The sequence below is a fragment of the Protomyctophum bolini genome, assembly GCF_963924005.1.
Source record: "Protomyctophum bolini genome assembly, chromosome: 24".
Lineage (NCBI taxonomy): Eukaryota > Metazoa > Chordata > Actinopteri > Myctophiformes > Myctophidae > Protomyctophum > Protomyctophum bolini.
The window spans coordinates 27,693,828-27,716,710 of record NC_137885.1 but is presented as its reverse complement, the minus strand read 5'-3'; the positions used below and the strand labels follow the sequence as shown (position 1 = coordinate 27,716,710).

Sequence of the window (22,883 nt, the reverse complement as noted above, 5' to 3'; positions counted from 1 at the left end):
GAGAGAGAGAGTAAGAGGAGGAGAGAGAGAGGGAGAGAGAGAGTAAGAGGAGGAGAGAGAGACACAGAGAGAGAGTAAGAGGAGGAGAGAGAGAGGGAGAGAGAGAGTAAGAGGAGGAGAGAGAGAGAGAGTAAGAGGAGGAGAGGGACCCAGAGGGGTAAAGAAAAGGAGGTGGAGCCTATTTCACCCAGGCAATAACCCGGCCAATCAATGCCTCGTATAGCAGAACCCGAATGCTGATCACTGCGTCAGAAAACCACACGTTGTCAAGTATCGATGGATACTGATACCGATATATATATATATATATATATATATATATATATATGCAATACAAGTTTCCACTAGGGTTTACCTTAATTCATTAACGTTGTTCTACAGTATGACTGTGATTCAGGGCACAGATGCAGACTGAAATACTGTGCATTCTAGTCCTGGTGCGCCAATACCTGACGTATTAGGCCTACTGAATGACGCACATGTTAGTTAGTGTAAAAAAACCAAAAAAACATGTTATTTCTTCTACTTCACATTTCGTCCAACTTGTTAGCTTTTATTTTATTTGTTCTACAGGTAGACCCTTTTGAAAGCTTCCCCAGTCGAAAACCCCCCCGATTGAATCTGCAGCCTTCGTTCATCACATAACAAGACTTTTTCAATGTCTTTTCCACATTCAATCTTAAAAAATATCGGCTGAAAATATCAGGATTATGTTTTCCGCTCCGATATCGATTTTAAGTTACGACGATCGCATTGTTAAGGTAACGTATAAGTCGTATATCTGCCCAATGCTGATATAGTGAATAAATGAATCGTGCATTCCCTAAGAATCACATGTGTTACTTACCGGGGTGTCCACATGCTTTAGAGGGAGCTGCGGAGTTGACTGTGGAGGCTGAGGAGAGAGAGAGAGAGAGAGACACAGAGAGACAATTAGGACAAATACACAAAACTTCAACTTTGCAGAAGACAGAAGGTGAAATGCTTGATCCACAAAGTTGTGTCCCTTCTTGCAGCTAATATGTCCGTTATTGGACTCCACAACACAAATCACTGAGTATATTCTCTCTCACACACACACGCACACACACACACACACACACACACACACACACACACACACACACACACACACACAGACACACACACACACACACACACACAGTATAAGTGTGCATCTTCTAAGCGGTGGGTTGCAGTTCATGTCAAAGCAAGCTCTTCTTCATTTTGACTGCTGCACTATTAACACAGCCACTAGAGGTCAGTACTGTTAATCATTACATTTTGACTGCAACCTTCAAATCAAACTCACCAGGGACAATCCAGAAAGCTCTAAAAGTGAGAGGGGGGGAAAAAAACCCTGAGTAGCATCTTCTACCCTTTTCATATTAACCCATTCTGGCCGTGAACCCATTTTGGTGTTAGCACTATGTTATGCTTTAGCTATTGAAAAATAGCAGATCTACAAGCTCATAGCGCGCCACCGAGTGGCGCGCTACGAGCTTGTAGGTCTGCTATTTTTGAAAAATCGAAGAACGACTGACATTTTTAGAATCTGATCTCAGGTCAGAATGGGTTAATCAGACCAGTGTGTGTCCAGTGGAAACCTCGTATTAATCTGATCTCAGGTCAGAATGGGTTAAGGCCCATTATTTAGTCAGTGTTTGAGCCACATGGAGTCATGGACCACACTTTGATGACATTTAGCCTCTCAGACACACAGCATTTGAATATTTTTGCTCAAATCTTTGCTTCTGGGGGGGTCCCTGGACCAACATATTTTCAGATGGGAGTCCGTGGCCAAATACAGATAATTCTGAGGGTCCTTGACATGAAAACATAGAAAACTGTCAGCATTTAGAAGGCCTTTCTAGAATCGAACTCGGGTCTAAATGGGATTATAAGGGTCCATTTAACTGTTTTACCCATTAGTGGATCGGACACATTTTTGTGCGTTCCTTTATTTTTTTGTTTCCCACATTTTGTTTTTAATTATTAGCATTTCAAAACATTTTCAAAAACATTCCCAAAAAAAGCCACATTTTGAATGAATGATTTTTTATATATTTTTCAACATTATTTTCTTTCGGTAATTTCATGAAGAAAAATCAACTAAAAATCTAAGAAATTCCATGAATTAGAAAACAAATGTTTAAGAAAACTGTGAAAATAGCAGATCTACAAGCTCACAAGACGGTGCGAAGTGACGCATTGTGAGCTTGTAGATCGGCTATTTTCACTATAGTTTGGGTCCCCGGGAGACATACAGTTTCTCTTTTGGGTCACAGGCTAAAATGTTTGGGAACCACGTGCACTGCGGTACCCTGAGGCCAATTCTGCTAAATAAATCACTAGTTCTTGTTTGTGTCAACTTCCAAGGACACCCAAATTGATATAATACCCCATCTGAAAATGATTTCTGCCAGGGATTTGTTAAAAAGATCAAAATGATTCAACATGTACTGTACTGTACTGTACTGTACTGTACTGTACTGTACTGTACTGTACTGTACTGTACTGTACTGTACTGTACTGTACTGTACTGTACTGTACTGTACAAGCTGGCAGCATGGCACTAAGTGACACGCTGTACTGTGAGCTTGTTCTGTAGATCAGCTATTTTTAACCCATTTAGGCCTGACCTCAAAATTTAAAAAAGAAATAATGTTTTCTAAATCATGACAATTTTCGGAAAGATTTGAGGCACATTTTGACGATTTTTCTAAAATAGCAGACCTACAAGTTCATAGCGCGCTATGAGCTTGTAGATCTGCTATTTTTCAATAGCTAAATTATAACATGATGTATGTAACCACCAAAAGGGGTTCCCGCTCAAAATGGGTGGGGCGCTATAGCCCCTCCTATATACAGCTTTTGTCCCCACACGTCTCAATATTTGCATTGACCAATGAACAGAGACCAATCAGCAAAGCTGATGGGTTGGGCTGGCCAATCAAGGAAAGTTGATGCCCCTAATATGGTCAATTGATCACCATATAGCAACCCCAGCCAGAGAGGTTCTATACACAGGTGACACAGGGACCACCAGGGGTCAAAATGGACCCTTCCTTACGGGTTTCTAAAGGAAAGGAAAGTTACCATGTTTACCCAGGGTAAGTGGACTAAGCTCAAGCACTTGTTTACAGCCAGGCCCTGCTCATAGAACATTTCATGGTAGGGGTTCAATGCCTTGTCCAAAGGCACTTCAGCGGTGGTAATTTTAACGTGCTGGTCCGGGGATATACGAACTATAGCGACCTTCCGATATCAAGACCGCTCCGCAAACCGTTCGGCCACCGCTGCCCTACAGGGACCAAAATGGACCCTTACGGGTTTGTAACTCTCAGAGTGTATAAATGGAACCACAATGTTTACCATAATGGGCAAACAGGAAGTGAGGCCTCTCGGACCACCTGCTGCGCTCTCTGTCAGTGTCTTTGTTCTGCCCTCATGTTTTATCACCCTCAGTCAGTGTCTCTGCTTATCTCTGAAGTTTGTCTTTGTTTAGGGGCAGCGGTGGCCGAACGGTTTGCGGAGCGGTCTTGATATCGGAAGGTCGATAGTTCCCCGGACCGGCACGTTAAAATTAACACCGCTGAAGTGCCCTTGGACAAGGCATTGAACCTCTATACCATGAAATGTTCTATGAGCAGGGCCTGGCTGTAAAACAAGTCCTTGAGCTTAGTCCAGTTACCCTGGGTAAACATGGTACCTTTCCTTTCCTTAGTCCAGTTACCCTGGGTAAACATAGTACCTTTCCTTTCCTTAGTCCAGTTACCCTGGGTAAACATGGTACCTTTCCTTTCCTTAGTCCAGTTACCCTGGGTAAACATAGTACCTTTCCTTTCCTTAGTCCAGTTACCCTGGGTAAACATGGTACCTTTCCTTTCCTTAGTCCAGTTACCCTGGGTAAACATAGTACCTTTCCTTTCCTTAGTCCAGTTACCCTGCAGGGTAAACATAGTACCTTTCCTTTCCTTAGTCCAGTTACCCTGGGTAAACATAGTACCTTTCCTTTCCTTAGTCCAGTTACCCTGGGTAGACAATAGTACCTTTCCTTTCCTTAGTCCAGTTACCCTGGGTAAACATAGAACCTTTCCTTTCCTTAGTCCAGTTACCCTGCAGGGTAAACATAGTACCTTTCCTTTCCTTAGTCCAGTTACCCTGGGTAAACATAGTACCTTTCCTTTCCTTAGTCCAGTTACCCTGGGTAGACAATAGTACCTTTCCTTTCCTTAGTCCAGTTACCCTGGGTAAACATAGTACCTTTCCTTTCCTTAGTCCAGTTACCCTGGGTAAACATAGTACCTTTCCTTTCCTTAGTCCAGTTACCCTGGGTAAACATAATACCTTTCCTTTCCTTAGTCCAGTTACCCTGGGTAAACATAGTACCTTTCCTTTCCTTAGTCCAGTTACCCTGGGTAAACATAGTACCTTTCCTTTCCTTTAGTCCAGTTACCCTGGGTAAACATAGTACCTTTCCTTTCCTTAGTCCAGTTACCCTGGGTAAACATAGTACCTTTCCTTTCCTTAGTCCAGTTACCCTGGGTAAACATAGTACTTTTCCTTTCCTTAGTCCAGTTACCCTGGGTAAACATAGTACCTTTCCTTTCCTTAGTCCAGTTACCCTGCAGGGTAAACATAGTACCTTTCCTTTCCTTAGTCCAGTTACCCTGCAGGGTAAACATAGTACCTTTCCTTTCCTTAGTCCAGTTACCCTGCAGGGTAAACATAGTACCTTTCCTTTCCTTAGTCCAGTTACCCTGGGTAAACATAGTACCTTTCCTTTCCTTAGTCCAGTTACCCTGCAGGGTAAACATAGTACCTTTCCTTTCCATAGTCCAGTTACCCTGGGTAAACATAGTACCTTTCCTTTCCTTAGTCCAGTTACCCTGCAGGGTAAACATAGTACCTTTCCTTTCCTTAGTCCAGTTACCCTGGGTAAACATAGTACCTTTCCTTTCCTTAGTCCAGTTACCCTGGGTAAACATAGTACCTTTCCTTTCCTTAGTCCAGTTACCCTGGGTAAACATAGTACCTTTCCTTTCCTTAGTCCAGTTACCCTGGGTAAACATGGTACCTTTCCTTTCCTTTAGTCCAGTTACCCTGGGTAAACATATAGTACCTTTCCTTTCCTTTAGTCCAGTTACCCTGGGTAAACATGGTACCTTTCCTTTCCTTAGTCCAGTTACCCTGGGTAAACATGGTACCTTTCCTTTCCTTAGTCCAGTTACCCTGGGTAAACATAGTACCTTTCCTTTCCTTAGTCCAGTTACCCTGGGTAAACATGGTACCTTTCCTTTCCTTTAGTCCAGTTACCCTGCAGGGTAAACATAGTACCTTTCCTTTCCTTACCACCCACCCGCTGCGCTCTCTGTCAGTGTCTTTGTTCTGCCCTCATTTTTATCACCCTTGGTGTCTCTGCTTATCTCTGAAGTTGTCTTTGAACGGCCGTGAAGGAAGCGCGTCGCCAACATGGCCTCTGAAGGAAGTTGTTGAGCACGGGAAGGAAATTCTCTTGGATGTATAAACTGACCCCGGACCACCAGAGCTGTGGTATAAACTGACCCCGGACCACCATAGCTGGGGTATAAACTGACCCCGGACCACCAGGTCTTTGGTTAACCCATTTTGACCTGCGGGAACGAATCAAATCCCTTCTAAAAATCTGAAAAACCCTATGTTTCTACAGTATGTCAGTCATTTTCAAACATTTTCATGTCAAGGATTATTATATGTAATTGGCCGCCCCAGAAGCAAAGATTTGAGTTAAAAACTTTGACTCTGAAAGAATATATATTCAAAGATTTGTGCCACATTTTCACGATAAAAAAAAGGCAGACCTACAAGATCTACATCTCAAAATATGTTGTTCCAGAGACCCTTCAGAAGCTAAGATTTGAGTTAAAAAAACGTTTGCTGTGAACATTTGCATGCATTTTCAGGTTTTGTTTAAAAAGAAAATTAGCAGATCTACAAGCTCAGTTAAAGTTTAGAATTATGGTTGAAGTGGTTCAAAGCTATAAAGGTGACACAGACGCGTCCTCAGGTCTGAATGGGTTAAATAAAAGTAGCAACACGACGGAAATACTAGTACGTTACAAGTCGTGTATTCAAAATATAACTTACAGTAACAAAGTAAAAGTGAAGTAAAAGTAAAACGAGCAGATCGACAATCTCACAAATGCCTCGCATGCACTCGACAATATTAAAAAAACAGTATAAAATAAAATAGGGCTTAAGTATAAAATAGGGCTTAGGTGGTTAATGCATACTGTATGTTTGTCTTAATGATATGAATCTGCAAAGCAAGTACTGTAGGCTAATAACTAACGCAAAACAGTACAACATTTGCCTCTGAGATGCAGTGAAGTAGTAACCTAGTATTCATTTTGTCTGTCACTGTCCGTCCACTGTACAAAGAAATGCTGTATTGGAAAAAAAATCTATATGATTATGTACTGTATTTGTGGTCATCTCGGAACGTAATTGTACATAAATAAACACAGTACTGAGTGAATATACTTAGTCACTTAAACTAGTGGTTCCCAAAGTGGGATGCGGGGACCCCCAGGGGTCCTTGAGGGAGTTCCAGGGGGTCCCCAGCTAAATGATATAGTTTGGAACCAAATGGACCCTTATGGGTCTGTAACTCAAATGGAGTGTACAGATGGAACCAAAATGGACCCTTATGGGTCTGTAACTCAAATGGAGTGTACAAATGGAACCAAAATGGACCCTTATGGGTCTGTAACTCAAATGGAGTGTACAAATGGAACCAAATGGACCCTTGTGGGTCTGTAACTCAAATGGAGTGTACAAATGGAACCAAATGGACCCTTATGGGTCTGTAACTCAAATGGAGTGTACAAATGGAACCAAATGGACCCTTATGGGTCTGTAACTCAAATGGAGTGTACAAATGGAACCAAATGGACCCTTATGGGTCTGTAACTCAAATGGAGTGTACAAATGGAACCAAATGGACCCTTATGGGTCTGTAACTCAAATGGAGTGTACAAATGGAACCAAATGGACCCTTATGGGTCTGTAACTCAAATGGAGTGTACAAATGGAACCAAATGGACCCTTATGGGTCTGTAACTCAAATGGAGTGTACAAATGGAACCAAATGGACCCTTATGGGTCTGTAACTCAAATGGAGTGTACAAATGGAACCAAATGGACCCTTATGGGTCTGTAACTCAAATGGAGTGTACAGATGGAACCAAATGGACCCTTATGGGTCTGTAACTCAAATGGAGTGTACAGATGGAACCAAAATGGACCCTTATGGGTCTGTAACTCAAATGGAGTGTACAGATGGAACCAAAATGGACCCTTATGGGTCTGTAACTCAAATGGAGTGTACAAATGGAACAAAAATGGACCCTTATGGGTCTGTAACTAAAATGGAGTGTACAAATGGAACCAAAAATGCACAATACCAGGATAAGTTTCCACTGCATCTCAGAGAGGTTAAAGGTTATACGATGGGTCAATATTTCTCGGGTCTCGCTATATGCGCACGCGCACACACAAAGGCCACACATGCACATGCACAGAAGTATTAGTATTACACGCTCATATACTGTGCGTGAATACACACAGCTGATCAAACACACACACACACCTAAACGTTAATTGACAAACAAAGCACTCACCAGTTCGGTGGTTGGTGGTTGGTTAGGATCTATACATGCTGTGGTGACCTGTAAATGGAACCACACAGAGAGAGAGAGAGAGAGAGAGAGAATTAGGACAAATATACACAAAACAAAAAGTGAAATGCTTGATCCACAAGCAGTGGTTGGCTGATTACTGTAATTCAATATACTCTATGAATGACCCACACAGAGACACATGTCCCTCTCCATCAAAGGTTTTATCCTTAAGACTCACTTCATTTTTTTTTTTTTAAGATTTGTCCAGGACCTGTGCGTTGCACCAGACTCCCCCAGCACCAGGACCTGTGCGTTGAACCAGACTCCCCCAGCACCAGGACCTGTGCGTTGCACCAGACTCCCAGCACCAGGACCTGTGCGTTGCACCAGACTCCCAGCACCAGGACCTGTGCGTTGCACCAGACTCCCCCAGCACCAGGACCTGTGCATTGCACCAGACTCCCAGCACCAGGACCTGTGCATTGCACCAGACTCCCCCAGCACCAGGACCTGTGCGTTGCACCAGAGTTCCAGCACCAGGACCTGTGCGTTGCACCAGACTCCCCCAGCACCAGGACCTGTGCATTGCACCAGACTCCCAGCACCAGGACCTGTGCATTGCACCAGACTGCCCCAGCACCAGGACCTGTGTGTTGCACCAGACTCCCCCAGCACCAGGACCTGTGCGTTGCACCAGACTCCCCCAGCACCAGGACCTGTGCGTTGCACCAGACTCCCCCAGCACCAGGACCTGTGCATTGCACCAGACTCCCCCAGCACCAGACACTTCATTCAGGAGTGGTGGATTCTTGAGCCGCAATTATGGTACTGCAGGCTCCACCTGCAGGGCAACGGCAGTACTGCAGGCTCCACTTGAGGCTCGAATGGCCCTCCTAAAGGGCCTCACCGAGGCCTCGACACTTTTGGTCAATAATCGTGGTTGTTTTAACCCATTCTGACCTGAGATCAGATTCATACGAGGTTTCCACTGGACACAGCACTGGTCTGATTAACCCATTCTGACCTGAGATCAGATTCTAAAAATGTCACAGTCGTTCTTTGATTTTTCAAAAATAGCAGACCTACAAGCTCGTAGCGCGCCACTCGGTGGCGCGCTATGAGCTTGTAGATCTGCTATTTTTCAATAGATAAAGCATAACATGATGCCAACACCAAAATGGGTGCCCGTTCAGAATGGGTTAAATGTGCTTTATAAATTAAGTTGGATTTGATGAATAAACACATGCACGCACTCACTCACTCACTCACTCACCCACACGCACATACGGTATTGCACACGTGTTTGTTTGCGTGCAAACACACAAAAAACCCAGCTATAATAATATGCATGTATTATTGGACTCCACAACACAAATCACTGAGTATTATTTACTCTTCTTATACACGGGATGTTTTCAAGCCATTTCGACAAGCTGAGTGATGGCGCTCCATTTGAGCATGAACTGTGTGTGTGTGTGTGTGTGTGTGCGTGTGCGTGTGCGTGTGTGTGTGTGTGTGTGTGTGTGCGTGTGCGTGTGTGCGCATTATTGTAAATAACATGTGCCTGGGACACTAACCCATTTTAGGTGGGAACCCCTTTTGGTGTTAGCGTTACGTTTTAGCTATTTAAAAATAGCAGATCTACAAGCTCGTAGCGCGCCACCGAGTGGCGCGCTACGAGCTTGTAGGTCTGCTATTTTTGACTGTACGACTGACATAGAAAAATTGATTTTTCAAAAAAAATTACTTTTCAGAAGACATTTTTAGAATCTGATCTCAGGTCAGAATGGGTTAAAGTGGGTGTGTGTGTGTGTGTGTGTGTGTGTATGCGTCGCGTCCGCGGATGTTGACCGAGTGTGGAGAGATGACAGAGCACACTATCAGTGCACGGCAGATCGACGGAGAGGAAGGAAGGAAGCCGTGGTGATTAGGGGCCGAAAACAAAGAAGATGCTATCGTCACGCCGATCAGAGCGTCGGATAACATCTGATTCCAGTTCGCTCCGATACGCGCGGCGGTGGCGTCATATAGCGACACACACACCATTAGCGCACGCCGCTGTCGCAACGTAGCCTCCACGCTTAACACATTCTGACCGGAAACCCATTTGTGTTAGCATCATGTTATGCTTTAGCTATTGAAAAATAGCAGATCTACAAGCTCATAGCGCGCCACCGAGTGGCGCGCTACGAGCTTGTAGGTCTGCTATTTTTGAAAAAATTGAAGAACGACTGACATTTTTTAGAATCTGATCTCAGGTCAGAATGGGTTAATCAGACCAGTGTGTGTCCAGTGGAAACCTCGTATGGATCTGATCTCAGGTCAGAATGGGTTAATTGGCACAGAGACCGTGAAACACTGTCAATGGATCCGTCAATCAAATGATGGCGCAAAAAAAAGTCATTGGAATGATGGGGTTCGGTTTGCATTGAGTGGTCATAGAACAGTGGTCTGAGAGAGAGAGAGAGAGAGAGAGAGAGAGAGAGAGAGAGAGAGAGAGAGGGGGGGGGGGACCTCATTCTGAGTTAACCCATTTTGACCTGGGAACGATTCTGCAAATGAAATGTCTTCAAAATCCTGACTGTTTTCGTGTCAGTCGTTCTCAAACACTTCCATGTCACTTTTCACGATTCTTCCAAAAAAATTGCAGACCTACAAGCTCATAGCGCGCCACTCGGTGGTGCGCTATGAGCTTGTAGATCTGCTATTTTTCAATAGCTATAAAGCATAACATAATGCTTAGTTAAAACACCAAAAGGGGTTCCCTGCACCCAAAATGGGTTAATTGCACGCATGTATGTACAGTTCTGTATATGTGTACATTTAGGCCGGTATATATCGTGAGAAAACTAAAACGGTGAAGTCATCCAGTCACATACTGTACAAATGTATAAAAAAATATAGGATTTTTATAGAGCATTATGCGCGCGATGACATCATCATCATACCCGGAGGTTTTAGCGGGAACGCCTATTACTGAGCGGCCCAAAAAAAGGTACTCTCTGACCCCTGACCCCCTGACCACCCAGACATCCACAAAGAAAAGTCCTATCCGAAGTGCATCAGACAACATTAAATGACGTTAAACGACGTTTGCCACCCACTTTATGCATGAGGATATATACCCTCTATCTACCACAGCCAGGTTCTCCTGCAACACCCCAGGAAGAGTATAGCTGCTATACTAAGGTAGTAGCTAATGGGGATCCAGATAAACAAATAAACACCGGAGGCTGCACTGCACCAGTTGTAACCATGCATGCTCATGCGTGCTGTTTACAACTTCCCGGGGCACGCACGCACGCACGCACACACACACACACACACACACGCGCGTGCGTGCGCGCGCGCGCGCATTGTACAGTGCTTATAAGGGCGGGAACCCCTGTTGGTGTTTTAAGCATTACGTTATGCTTTAGCTATTGATTATAGCAGATCTACAAGCTCATATAGCAATTATAATTATTTGTTACTCTTAAATTAACTCATGAGATGTGCCGAGTTACCTTGCTTTCGCTGTGGTTTGTGTATACTCATAAAACTCTTCTAGAATCACACTTTTCCTCTCTCTGTTCTGTGCTATCTTCTCATGTGCTGTGTGCACTCACTGCTGTTTGGCTTTTTCTTCTGTCTCTAACCTCAACAGCTGAACTGACTCAGTTCAATTGAGCTTGATTAGTGCAGCAATGCAGGTAGATGGTATAATCACTGCTTCAACAGGCTGCTGTGTTATGGCTGGAACAGCATATCAGCCAGGCCTAAACTGACTGCTGATTGGTGGAACCACATGTCACTCTCATGTCTCTGATATTTAGTGATTTTTTTAGATAGCTTAACAAATCTCTGCACCACTCAGTGGTTAGGTTTTAGACAGGGTCACTAAACATAGTAACTTTAGATTTAGTTCTTAGGCAAAAGCACACATATATAAGGCAACTGTAGCTTGTACTGTAATCCACTAAATCATGTGTGTTACATCTACACCACTGAGAGGGGCCATGATGGGCAGACAGACAGACAACAGACAGACAGACAGACAACAGACAGAAGGCCAAAGCAGGACCGAGAGGATTTAAACACAACGGGCCACGACGGCGGAAATCACACGAACCACCTGAGCTTTAATAATTCCCTCGCGCTTTCCGCGCCTCGTCCGAACGCATGAGCTTGAACGCTCACGACCACAGCAGCAGCAGCAGCACGGCCTATCAGAGCGATGGACGGACGGTCACATGGGGTCTGTCCATCAGACAACACACTAACGCGTGGCGTTGTGTTGCCTCTGAAGACCCGAAGAAACAGATCAGACGGAACATTCTGTGAGAGGCTCAAACTCTCAAGGCCCTCTAAATTAAGTGTATTAGAGTATGGTGTATTATTGCCAGGGACCCCCATACAAGATCTCTGTTAAAAAATATTCCACATTCCACTGCTACTGTACAATAAGGTATACCTAAAATGTTTTTCAAAATAGTAAAAAAAAAAAAGGCTAAGAAGTTTAAGGATAAGGGGTTTCGCACTGACGAAAATATAGGGCCCTTAGAGTTAAAGAATGAGTGTCCTAGTTTAAAATATAGGGCCCTTAGAGTTAAAGAATGAGTGTCCTAGTTTAAAATATAGGGCCCTTAGAGTTAAAGAATGAGTCCTAGTTTAAAATATAGGGCCCTTAGGGTTAAAGAATGAGTCCTAGTTTAAAATATAGGGCCCTTAGAGTTAAAGAATGAGTCCTAGTTTAAAATATAGGGCCCTTAGGGTTAAAGAATGAGTCCTAGTTTAAAATATAGGGCCCTTAGGGTTAAAGAATGAGTCCTAGTTTAAAATATAGGGCCCTTAGAGTTAAAGAATGAGTGTCCTAGTTTGCATGAACAAAACATGTCTTTTTAATCTCGTCCAGACACGAGGGGGGTCCGAGAGGGGGGTCTATGAAGCCGCAACGACCGGTCAAAGAATGTTAAGGGCTACCGTCCCCCCGTCCCCCCCCCCCTCCTCCTCCTCCTCAACACAATCTCAGTGCAGCATTTTTGAACCTGGTCAATATTCCGACAGCAAAAGGTCACATATCTCTATATAAAGTGAGTTAAATTGGTTGACAAAAGAAATCAACTCAAATCGTACTTAACCCATTCTGAACGGGAACCCATTTTGGTGTTCAGCATCATGTTATGCTTTAGCTATTGAAAAATAGCAGACCTACAAGCTCGTAGCGCGCCACCGAGTGGCGCGCTACGAGCTTGTAGGTCTGCTATTTTTGAAAAATCGAAGAACCACTGACATTTTTTTAGAATCTGATCTCGGGTCAGAATGGGTTAATCAGACCATGTGTGTGTCCAGTGGAAACCTCGTATGAATCTGATCTCAGGTCAGAATGGGTTAACCCCATAATACCCTATAGTTGACCCCGGGTATATATGCCAGGACTGACTTTGGTCTGCTCATTTTCTCCCCTAAATGCTAAACGGTGCATTTATATAGCACCTTTATCCAAGGCGCTTTACAGAGATAGTGCATTACATTCACCCATTCACACACACACACACACACACATTCATACACCGATGGCGGCGGAAACCATGCAAGGCACCAACTAGTACATCGGGAGCAATTAGGGGTTCAGTGTCTTGCTCAAGGACACTTCGACAGTAACTCTGGGGGAGCCCACAGGGTTCGAACTGGCAACCTTATACGGTTACCATCCGGCCACTCTACCCCTGAGCCACCGCCGCTACAAAAAAAACATGCCGTAATCCTGGTCTCTATTACTGCCTCCCCCTGGCCAGCCACCAGGGGGCGCCTGATGGAGAGGGGAAGGAACTGATTGGAATAACGTGTTCCTTCCATGCACTACATCCAAACGGGTAAACTCCCCCCGCCCTGTCAGGTGAAAAGAAGCGGCTTGGACTCCTCATGCATTGAAGGAAGCATGAGGTCAGTCCCGTTGCTCTCCCCTGGTTGGCAGAGGGAGTGAATAGCACCCAGGATTATATTATTAGAAAATTGACAACAAAAAAAAGGGTTGCAAAATCGTGTGATAAAAAAAAGTCTAATTGGACTGCACAGTTCACCTGTCTTGCCTGGTGAAAGAGAAAGTGTTGGGCCGGTGGTCTCTTGCACATCATTCATGCGCTGGAGGATTTCAATAAGAATAACAAGCACAAAGTGCTCCCATTGGATCATACCCATGCTCCGAATTCCTCAGACGCTTCTTCTCCGAGTGCACATGAGAAGAGAAAGCGCTGCAGCAGAGAGCAGAGCGGTGGCAGTGTGCCCGAGAAAGTAAATTCTTTCTCCTTTGAAAAGCCGGGGGCCAAAAATAAGGATCGCTCCGACAGCACTTTGAGACAGCTTTCCATGTCAGCCAGGGTTTCTGTTTGACTTGGATGGGTTGGGAAGTGCTGTGATGGTGTGTGCGTGTGTGTGTGTGTGTGTGTGTGTGTGTGTGTGTGTGTGTGTGTACAGTATGTGTGTGTGTGCGTGTGTGCGCATTGGGGGGGGGGGCGAGGAGAAGTAGTGTCTTGTTTTGACATTGGAACGCGATGTGGAGCTAGCGTGTAATGCTAATCCAACTGTATCTGACTGGGTGGCGGGCAGCGCGGCGAGGCGCGGGCGAACTCGGGCAGCAGTCCGCTGCCTGACGGGTGTCGATGACAAAACACTATCAGATGTTTTGGTATACTGTACGTAATGTTGGAGCACAGTATATGAGAGGCTCATTCTGACCTGAGATCAGATTCTATAAAAATGTTCTTCTACATCCTGACAGTTTTCTGAAAAAGCTATGTTTCTATGTGTCAGTCACTCTTCGATTTTTCAAAAATAGCAGACCTATACAAGCTCGTAGCGCGCCACTCGGTGGCGCGCTATGAGCTTGTAGATCTGCTATTTTTCAAAAGCTATAAAGCATAACATAATGCTAACACCAAAAGGGGTTCTCGCCCCCAAAATGGGTTCAGTGAGACTGAATCTGAACTCTGCATAAACATTATCTGAAAACCCCGTTCTGGAGTTATGTTATACTTGAGGGCTATTGAAAAATAGCAGATCTACAAGCTCATAGCGACGAGCTTGTATAGGTCTGCTATTTTATTTTTGAAAAATCTTGAAAATGTGCCGCAAATCTTTCAGTATATATTCTTTCAGGGCGAACATTTTTAACTCAAATTTTTGCTTCTGGGGGGGGGGGGGGGGGGGGTCCCTTGAACAACATATTTTCAGATGGGGGGGTCCACGGCCATAGACAGATAATTCTGGGGGTCCTTGACATGAAAACGTTTGAGAACGACTGACATAGAAACATAATGTTTTTTCAGAAAACTGTCAGGATTTTAGAAGACATTTTTAGAATCTGATCTCAGGTCTAAATGGGTTAAGAGTAGACAGCTCTCTAAGTGTTTCACCGTCAAATCCCTGAGTGTTCTTTTGACTTGGAGAGAACAAAACGGACCCGTGCATATTGCATAAGGGTCCATTTGTACATTCTCAAACCAAGTCAACAGATAAATGACAAATTAACACATTGGTCAGTCACTGCAGTGTGTGTGTGTGTGTGTGTGTGTGTGTGTGTGTGTGTGTGTGTGCACACGCGAGCAAGAGAGAGATAGAGAGTCTGTTTGATGGGTGGATGCACGTGTGAATGGATCAGTGCATACAGTAAGTGCATGTGCGCATCCGCATGCATGCATGCATGCTTCCGTGCACAGAAACTGCTGTGCACAGGAGAGAGAGAGAGAGAGAGAGAGAGAGAGAGAGAGAGAGCACGCCCAGTGGCCATGTTTATGGAGTCTTGTCTAAATATTAAATGATTGTTTTCACAACGAAGACAAGAACCCTAAAACTCCATCCATCTGAACTAGAGTGTCTACTATACAAGTATGTACCCTTTGCACAGTGATCCCTAAGCCCTAACCTAATACATTCCCCCACCCTTTTTTTTTTTTTACAAAACCTTTATTTTGAAGCGTCACAAATCTGCGACCGGATGTTATGATGTCATACTAGTGTGTGTGTGTGTTGTCGCATCCACTTCCTGTCTATACCGATCAGTGCAGATATAAAACATGATCGGGAGGATCACAGCGCCAGCTATTGGCCGCGGAATAAAACCTTGTTTTGACCAGAAAGGCCATCTGGGACAATTAAGGAATTGGAGATTCAAGCGATTGAAAGAAACCGATAGAATGGACGCGTATATATATATGCGCGCGGCGATCACGATGGCGCGCTCCAGTGTCACTGACAACACCAGCTAGCCAACCCCATGCTAACGGGAGTAGCATGGGGTTGGGAACGTACGGTAGGACCCTGGGAATACAGCGCTGAAAGTGACACCTATTCCTGTCAACGACCGCTGGAGGCCAACAGACATCCATCTACAGACGGTGTCTTTCGGGGGATTCCATCCATGACTATCATGTGATTTCAGACACATGTGACGAGATGAGACCATGACGAAGTGACATCAGAATATCCCCTTTGAACTTCATGGTTATTCTCGCCCGCTTTGCAATTGTTGCCCCCCCCCCCCTCGCTTAACCCATTCTGAACGGGAACCCATTTTGGTGTTAGCATCATGTCATGCTTTAGCTATTGAAAAATAGCAGATCTACAAGCTCATAGCGCGCCACCAAGTGGCGCGCTACGAGCTTGTAGGTCTGCTATTTTTGAAAAAAATCGAAGAACGACTGTGACATTTTTAGAATCTGATCTCAGGTCAGAATGGGTTCATCAGACCAGTGTGTGTCCAGTGGAAACCTCGTATGAATCTGATCTCAGGTCAGAATGGGTTAAACAAAATGATATTCTAACCAGGCAACTAGTGGCCCGAGCCTCTGTTTGATGAGGGCACCAGCTAAACCCTGTGGATTACAGCAGAAAGGGGGGCAATTTCACATGAGAACGAAAATCACTACCATATGTTTTTTTACGCACCATAAATAAGCATAACCTTTTTTTCTTCTTTTTTTTTTTTTTTTGCGCTGGCATTCTATGGGTAGTGAAAAAATAACTCAAGTGAAAGTCATGAGTATCCATTTTTGTTTTTCTCCCCTCAAGTAAAGTAGAAATACAAAAAAAAGTGCGCTTAACCCATTTTGCGCGGGAAACCCTTTTGGTGTTAGCAGTATGTTATGCTTTAGCTATTGAAAAAATAGCAGATCTACAAGCTCGTAGCGCGCCACCGAGTGGCGCGCTACGAGCTTGTAGGTCTGCTATTTTTTGAAGAATCGTGAAAAGTGACATGAAAGTGTTTGAGAACGACTTGACATAGAAAACGTCGCTTAAGAAAACAGTCAGGATTTAGAAAGACATTTGCAGAATCGTTCCCAGGTAGGTCAGAATGGGTTAAGTGCATCACTCCAGTACATGTATACTTTGTTACTGTATATATATATGTATATATATATATATATATATATATATATATCACTGCCATGTTGACGATGTTGCCAAAGCAACCTCGTAGCACGAAAGCGTCCCGAGGCCACGGACCACGGATCAGTGCAGGAAGCAGCTATTTGATCACAGTCTAAAAACCTCAAGCTGGCGGTGGGTGAGGAGGAGGAGGGGGAGGAGGGGGAGGAGGTGAGGAGGAGGAGGGGGGGGGGGGAGGGGGAGGGGGGGGCTATACGATGACGCCTTGGCCGGCCAGCCGGGCCGGCGGGCGGGCTCCCTCGTTCGCTGCAGGCTACACACGCGCACGCACACACACACACACACACACACACACACGCACACGAACAATATACCCCATTAAACAAGGAAGCGATGAATATCAGATGTGCAGTTGTGGCTGACTTTGGACACAGGTTGAAAACCTCCGCTATTCGGAGCCCAGGATTTATGTGTGTGTGTGTGTGTGTGTGTGTGTGTGTGTGTGTGTGTGTTGGGGGGGGGGGGGGGGGGTCCACACCAGACCCCAATGGCGTTTCTTTCAATACTGGGAACACAGAACTTTTACCCAGTGGGCTGATGAGGGAGGGGGGTGGAGGGGGGGGGGGTGTATCTGTTTTTGAAAGCCAAAGACAGTCACACAAAAGAGCTGGTATATAAAAAAATGCGGAATGGGAGAGAAGATGAATCGTTTCGGACTCGAATTCCTACCAACATTTTGTATTACTGCTATTATACACTTCAGACGTCAAAGCTTTCGGCTATACAGTATAAAACAAGCATGCTTTTATCATTATTTTTATTACTGCTGGCCTGAGTTGAACTTATGGGACGATTGCTAATGGGGGCTGTTCAGCTACACAGAGCATGCTGAGCTATCATTCAGAGGTCACGTTTAAACCAGAGCTGCCCACAGGATGTTTTCACTCCACTTGACCACTAATAGTAGCACAGTAGTTACGCAAGACGAAAGGCAAAGCACGGGGCAGGCCCAGGCCCCAAGGCTGTGAAATATTATACAACATAGTAAAGCTACCCGTAGGACATGTGCACGGTTCCCAAACATTTCCATGTCAAGGACCCCCTAAATTGACACCAATTAGCCCGCGGACCCCCATTTGAAAAGATACAGTATATGCCAGGGACGTCCTATAGCAGTGATTCTCAACCCGTTTCATTTCAAGGGACCCCCAGTTTGACATACATCAGTCTATAAGGACCCCAATTTAATGGCATTTTTCATCTCTCTGACCCCACATTTATATTGTGCAATCAAAGTTATTTTAACTCTGAGAGTGTACAAATGGAAACCATTTGTACACTCTACACTCTACACTAACTAAACTAAATAATCAAAATGTGGCCAAGCCCAATTCACGTCTACACATACAACATAGAAAGCTATTGTAGAAGGCTTCCTACACTGTAAAAGAGAGTGACTGAGAGTGTACAAATATAACCAAATGGACCCTTACACATGCTAAGATTTGACTGTGAGCTCCTGTATATGCATATATTCTACTGTATGTTTACACTCTTTCCTGTATACTAAACCGTAGAGTCCAATATATTAAATTGTAAGCCAATACTAACGTCAACCAACTACTTAAGAATAATAATCTAATCGAAATGTTATTTCCCCAAACAGTTCTTTGGATTAGTAATACAATAGCCATGGCAGATTGAATCACCCTAGGGTGTCAGGTGTAGAAACCAATGGCACAAACCACAGGTTAACTGATACCATGCGTACATGTACTTAAGTAAATCTTTCGTGTTTCTGTACTTGATTTTCACACCACAACATTTCAAAGACAAATACTTTTTTTTTATATATTTTTTTTATCCCACGATTTTGTAACCCATTTTTCACCCCTGTATCATCTAATGTGATCCTGGCCTCTACACACCCTCCGCCAACCTAGTCCCCATATATGGGGGACAAGGGGAGAGCAACGGACTTGAACTCATGCTTCCTTCATGCCTGAGTGTCCAAGTTGCTCCTTTACACCTGACAGGGGGGAGTTTCCCTGGTTGGACGTAGCGCGTGGAAGGAACACGTTATTCCAACCAGTTCCTTTCCCCTCCATCAGGCGCCCCGGCTGGCCAGGGGGAGGCAGTTTAGAGACCAGGATTACTACATGTTTTTTGTGAGGGTACCTACCCTAGGGGACACGGGGAGAACATGCAAACTCCACACAGAAAGGCCCTTTCGCCAACCCCCGCCTTCGGGTATGGGCACTGATGACGCGGAGGAGGGAACACGCCGCCAGCACCCACAGCGTCCCGAGCGGGAATCGAACCCAGGACCTTCTAGCTGTGAGGCGACAACACTACCAACTGTGCCACCGTGCCCCTTTTGGGCACTCTCTTCCAGAGTGACTAACAATAAGCAAGGTGAACAACACTGCAAGATACCGATGCTAATTCAAGACGCAAAACACAATCATCATCATCATCATATAGCTATAGAACAACGTATAGCTCATTGAGGTGCAGGTAGAAATTATACTATATTACCATAGCATAACTAAGGTACTACGTTTACCCAGGGTAACTGGACTACGCTCAAGAACTTGTTTACAGCCAGGCCCTGCTCATAGAACATTTCATGGTAGGGGTTCAATGCCTTGTCAAAGGGCACTTCTTCAGCGGTGGTAATTTTAACGTGCCGGTCCGGGGATATACGAACTATAGCGACCTTTCCGATATCAAGACCGCTCCGCAAACCGTTCGGCCCACCGCTGCCCCTATAACTCTCATGCCATTTGATGGAAATCTGTCAAAAAAAAAAAAACCCATCTCCTTATTAGCACTGGTTTGGTTCAACTGACCTTTCATCTCCACTTTGCCGTGACCACACTGCCTCGCACCCAACACTGTGCCTGTCGAGTGAAATGCTAAATAAACGGCTGTTTTTTCTGGTCCTGTCAGCGACGTACGGTATACAGAAATAAAGTTTGCCGGGGCGGCAGGCAGGCCCCGTCTCCCTGTAATTCACACACAGCCGCCTCTCAAATTAAAGTCGTCCTCTTGTGTGGCTGCATGCTGAGTGCTATATCCACCCGCCCGCTCGCTCAAACTACCAGTTTTTATGACACTTCCCAACACATACTTTGGGGCCAAATTAGCTGGAGAAGGAGAACTTGCTTTCTCAGTTCTATAGAGTTCTGCCATGGCAGCATGTAACAGTATGTGGATATACACAGCTGTGTTAATCAGACCAGTGTGTGTCCTAGTGGAAACCTCGTATGAATCTGATCTCAGGTCAGAATGCTCTAATGTGCAGACATGAGGCGATGCCAAACTGCCCAGAGGGGAATGGGATACCATTTAGAACGACAAGAGACAGTTTAAAGAGGGATTGATGGACTGAGGAGAAGCCAGACGTTGCCATCAATATCACTCTCTTAGGAGTAACGTCTTCGTTTTTCATTTTTTACAAAACACGAAAAGGGCAGCGGTGATTTAAGGGCTCCCCTCTTCTGTCACGTCAAAAAACACTCTGGGCACGGCGACGATGACAACGGTAGATTTGTTTCTCCGGGACAGAACTAAATGAAGGAGCAGCGCAGTATAGAGGTGTGAGACGAGATGGACAGAACTAAATGAAGGAGCAGCGCAGTATAGAGTGGTGTGAGACGAGATGGACAGAACTAACTGAAGGAGCAGCGCAGTATAGAGTGGTGTGAGACGAGATGGACAGAACTAACTGAAGGAGCAGCGCAGTATAGAGTGGTGTGAGACGAGATGGACAGAACTAACTGAAGGAGCAGCGCAGTATAGAGTGGTGTGAGACGAGATGGACAGAACTAACTGAAGGAGCAGCGCAGTATAGAGTGGTGTGAGACGAGATGGTCAGACAGAACTAAATGAAGGAGCAGCGCAGTATAGAGTGGTGTGAGACGAGATGGACAGAACTAAATGAAGGAGCAGCGCAGTATAGAGGTGTGAGACGAGATGGACAGAACTAAATGAAGGAGCAGCGCAGTATAGAGTGGTGTGAGACGAGATGGTCAGAACTAAATGAAGGAGCAGCGCAGTATAGAGTGGTGTGAGACGAGATGGACAGAACTAAATGAAGGAGCAGCGCAGTATAGAGTGGTGTGAGACGAGATGGACAGACAGAACTAAATGAAGGAGCAGCGCAGTATAGAGGTGTGAGACGAGATGGACAGAACTAACTGAAGGAGCAGCGCAGTATAGAGTGGTGTGAGACGAGATGGACAGAACTAACTGAAGGAGCAGCGCAGTATAGAGTGGTGTGAGACGAGATGGACAGAACTAACTGAAGGAGCAGCGCAGTATAGAGTGGTGTGAGACGAGATGGACAGAACTAAATGAAGGAGCAGCGCAGTATAGTGTGGTGTGAGACGAGATGGTCAGACAGAACTAAATGAAGGAGCAGCGCAGTATAGAGTGGTGTGAGACGAGATGGACAGAACTAAATGAAGGAGCAGCGCAGTATAGAGTGGTGTGAGACGAGATGGACAGACAGAACTAAATGAAGGAGCAGCGCAGTATAGAGTGGTGTGAGACGAGACGGTCAGAACTAAATGAAGGAGCAGCGCAGTATAGAGTGGTGTGAGACGAGACGGTCAGAACTAAATGAAGGAGCAGCGCAGTATAGAGTGGTGTGAGACGAGACGGTCAGAACTAAATGAAGGAGCAGCGCAGTATAGAGTGGTGTGAGACGAGACGGTCAGAACTAAATGAAGGAGCAGCGCAGTATAGAGTGGTGTGAGACGAGATGGACAGAACTAAATGAAGGAGCAGCGCAGTATAGAGTGGTGTGAGACGAGATGGACAGAACTAACTGAAGGAGCAGCGCAGTATAGAGTGGTGTGAGACGAGACGGACAGAACTAAATGAAGGAGCAGCGCAGTATAGAGTGGTGTGAGACGAGACGGACAGAACTAAATGAAGGAGCAGCGCAGTATAGAGTGGTGTGAGACGAGATGGACAGAACTAAATGAAGGAGCAGCGCAGTATAGAGTGGTGTGAGACGAGATGGACAGAACTAAATGAAGGAGCAGCGCAGTATAGAGTGGTGTGAGACGAGATGGACAGACAGAACTAAATGAAGGAGCAGCGCAGTATAGAGTGGTGTGAGACGAGACGGACAGAACTAAATGAAGGAGCAGCGCAGTATAGAGTGGTGTGAGACGAGATGGACAGAACTAAATGAAGGAGCAGCGCAGTATAGAGTGGTGTGAGACGAGACGGACAGAACTAAATGAAGGAGCAGCGCAGTATAGAGTGGTGTGAGACGAGATGGTCAGACAGAACTAAATGAAGGAGCAGCGCAGTATAGAGTGGTGTGAGACGAGACGGACAGAACTAAATGAAGGAGCAGCGCAGTATAGAGTGGTGTGAGACGAGACGGACAGAACTAAATGAAGGAGCAGCGCAGTATAGAGTGGTGTGAGACGAGATGGACAGAACTAACTGAAGGAGCAGCGCAGTATAGAGTGGTGTGAGACGAGATGGACAGAACTAAATGAAGGAGCAGCGCAGTATAGAGTGGTGTGAGACGAGATGGACAGAACTAAATGAAGGAGCAGCGCAGTATAGAGTGGTGTGAGACGAGATGGACAGACAGAACTAAATGAAGGAGCAGCGCAGTATAGAGGTGTGAGACGAGATGGACAGAACTAAATGAAGGAGCAGCGCAGTATAGAGTGGTGTGAGACGAGATGGTCAGACAGAACTAAATGAAGGAGCAGCGCAGTATAGAGTGGTGTGAGACGAGATGGACAGACAGAACTAACTGAAGGAGCAGCGCAGTATAGAGTGGTGTGAGACGAGACGGACAGAACTAAATGAAGGAGCAGC

General features: G+C 45.2%; 1 protein-coding gene across 1 annotated transcript in view; it reads right to left on the bottom strand.

Annotated features, from left to right (window-relative positions):
- LOC308311848 (tensin-1-like) overlaps positions 1-22,883 on the bottom strand; it is a gene marked incomplete at its 3' end in the record, with an annotated part of 156,067 nt that overhangs the window by 34,507 nt on the left and 98,677 nt on the right. Inside the window, exons 4-5 of the mRNA XM_080758623.1 lie at positions 7,665-7,712; positions 848-895 (exon numbers count right to left, since the gene is read on the bottom strand). Of these exons, the coding sequence (XP_080614749.1) occupies positions 848-895; positions 7,665-7,712 (96 nt within the window). The remainder of the gene's footprint in view (positions 1-847; positions 896-7,664; positions 7,713-22,883) is intronic.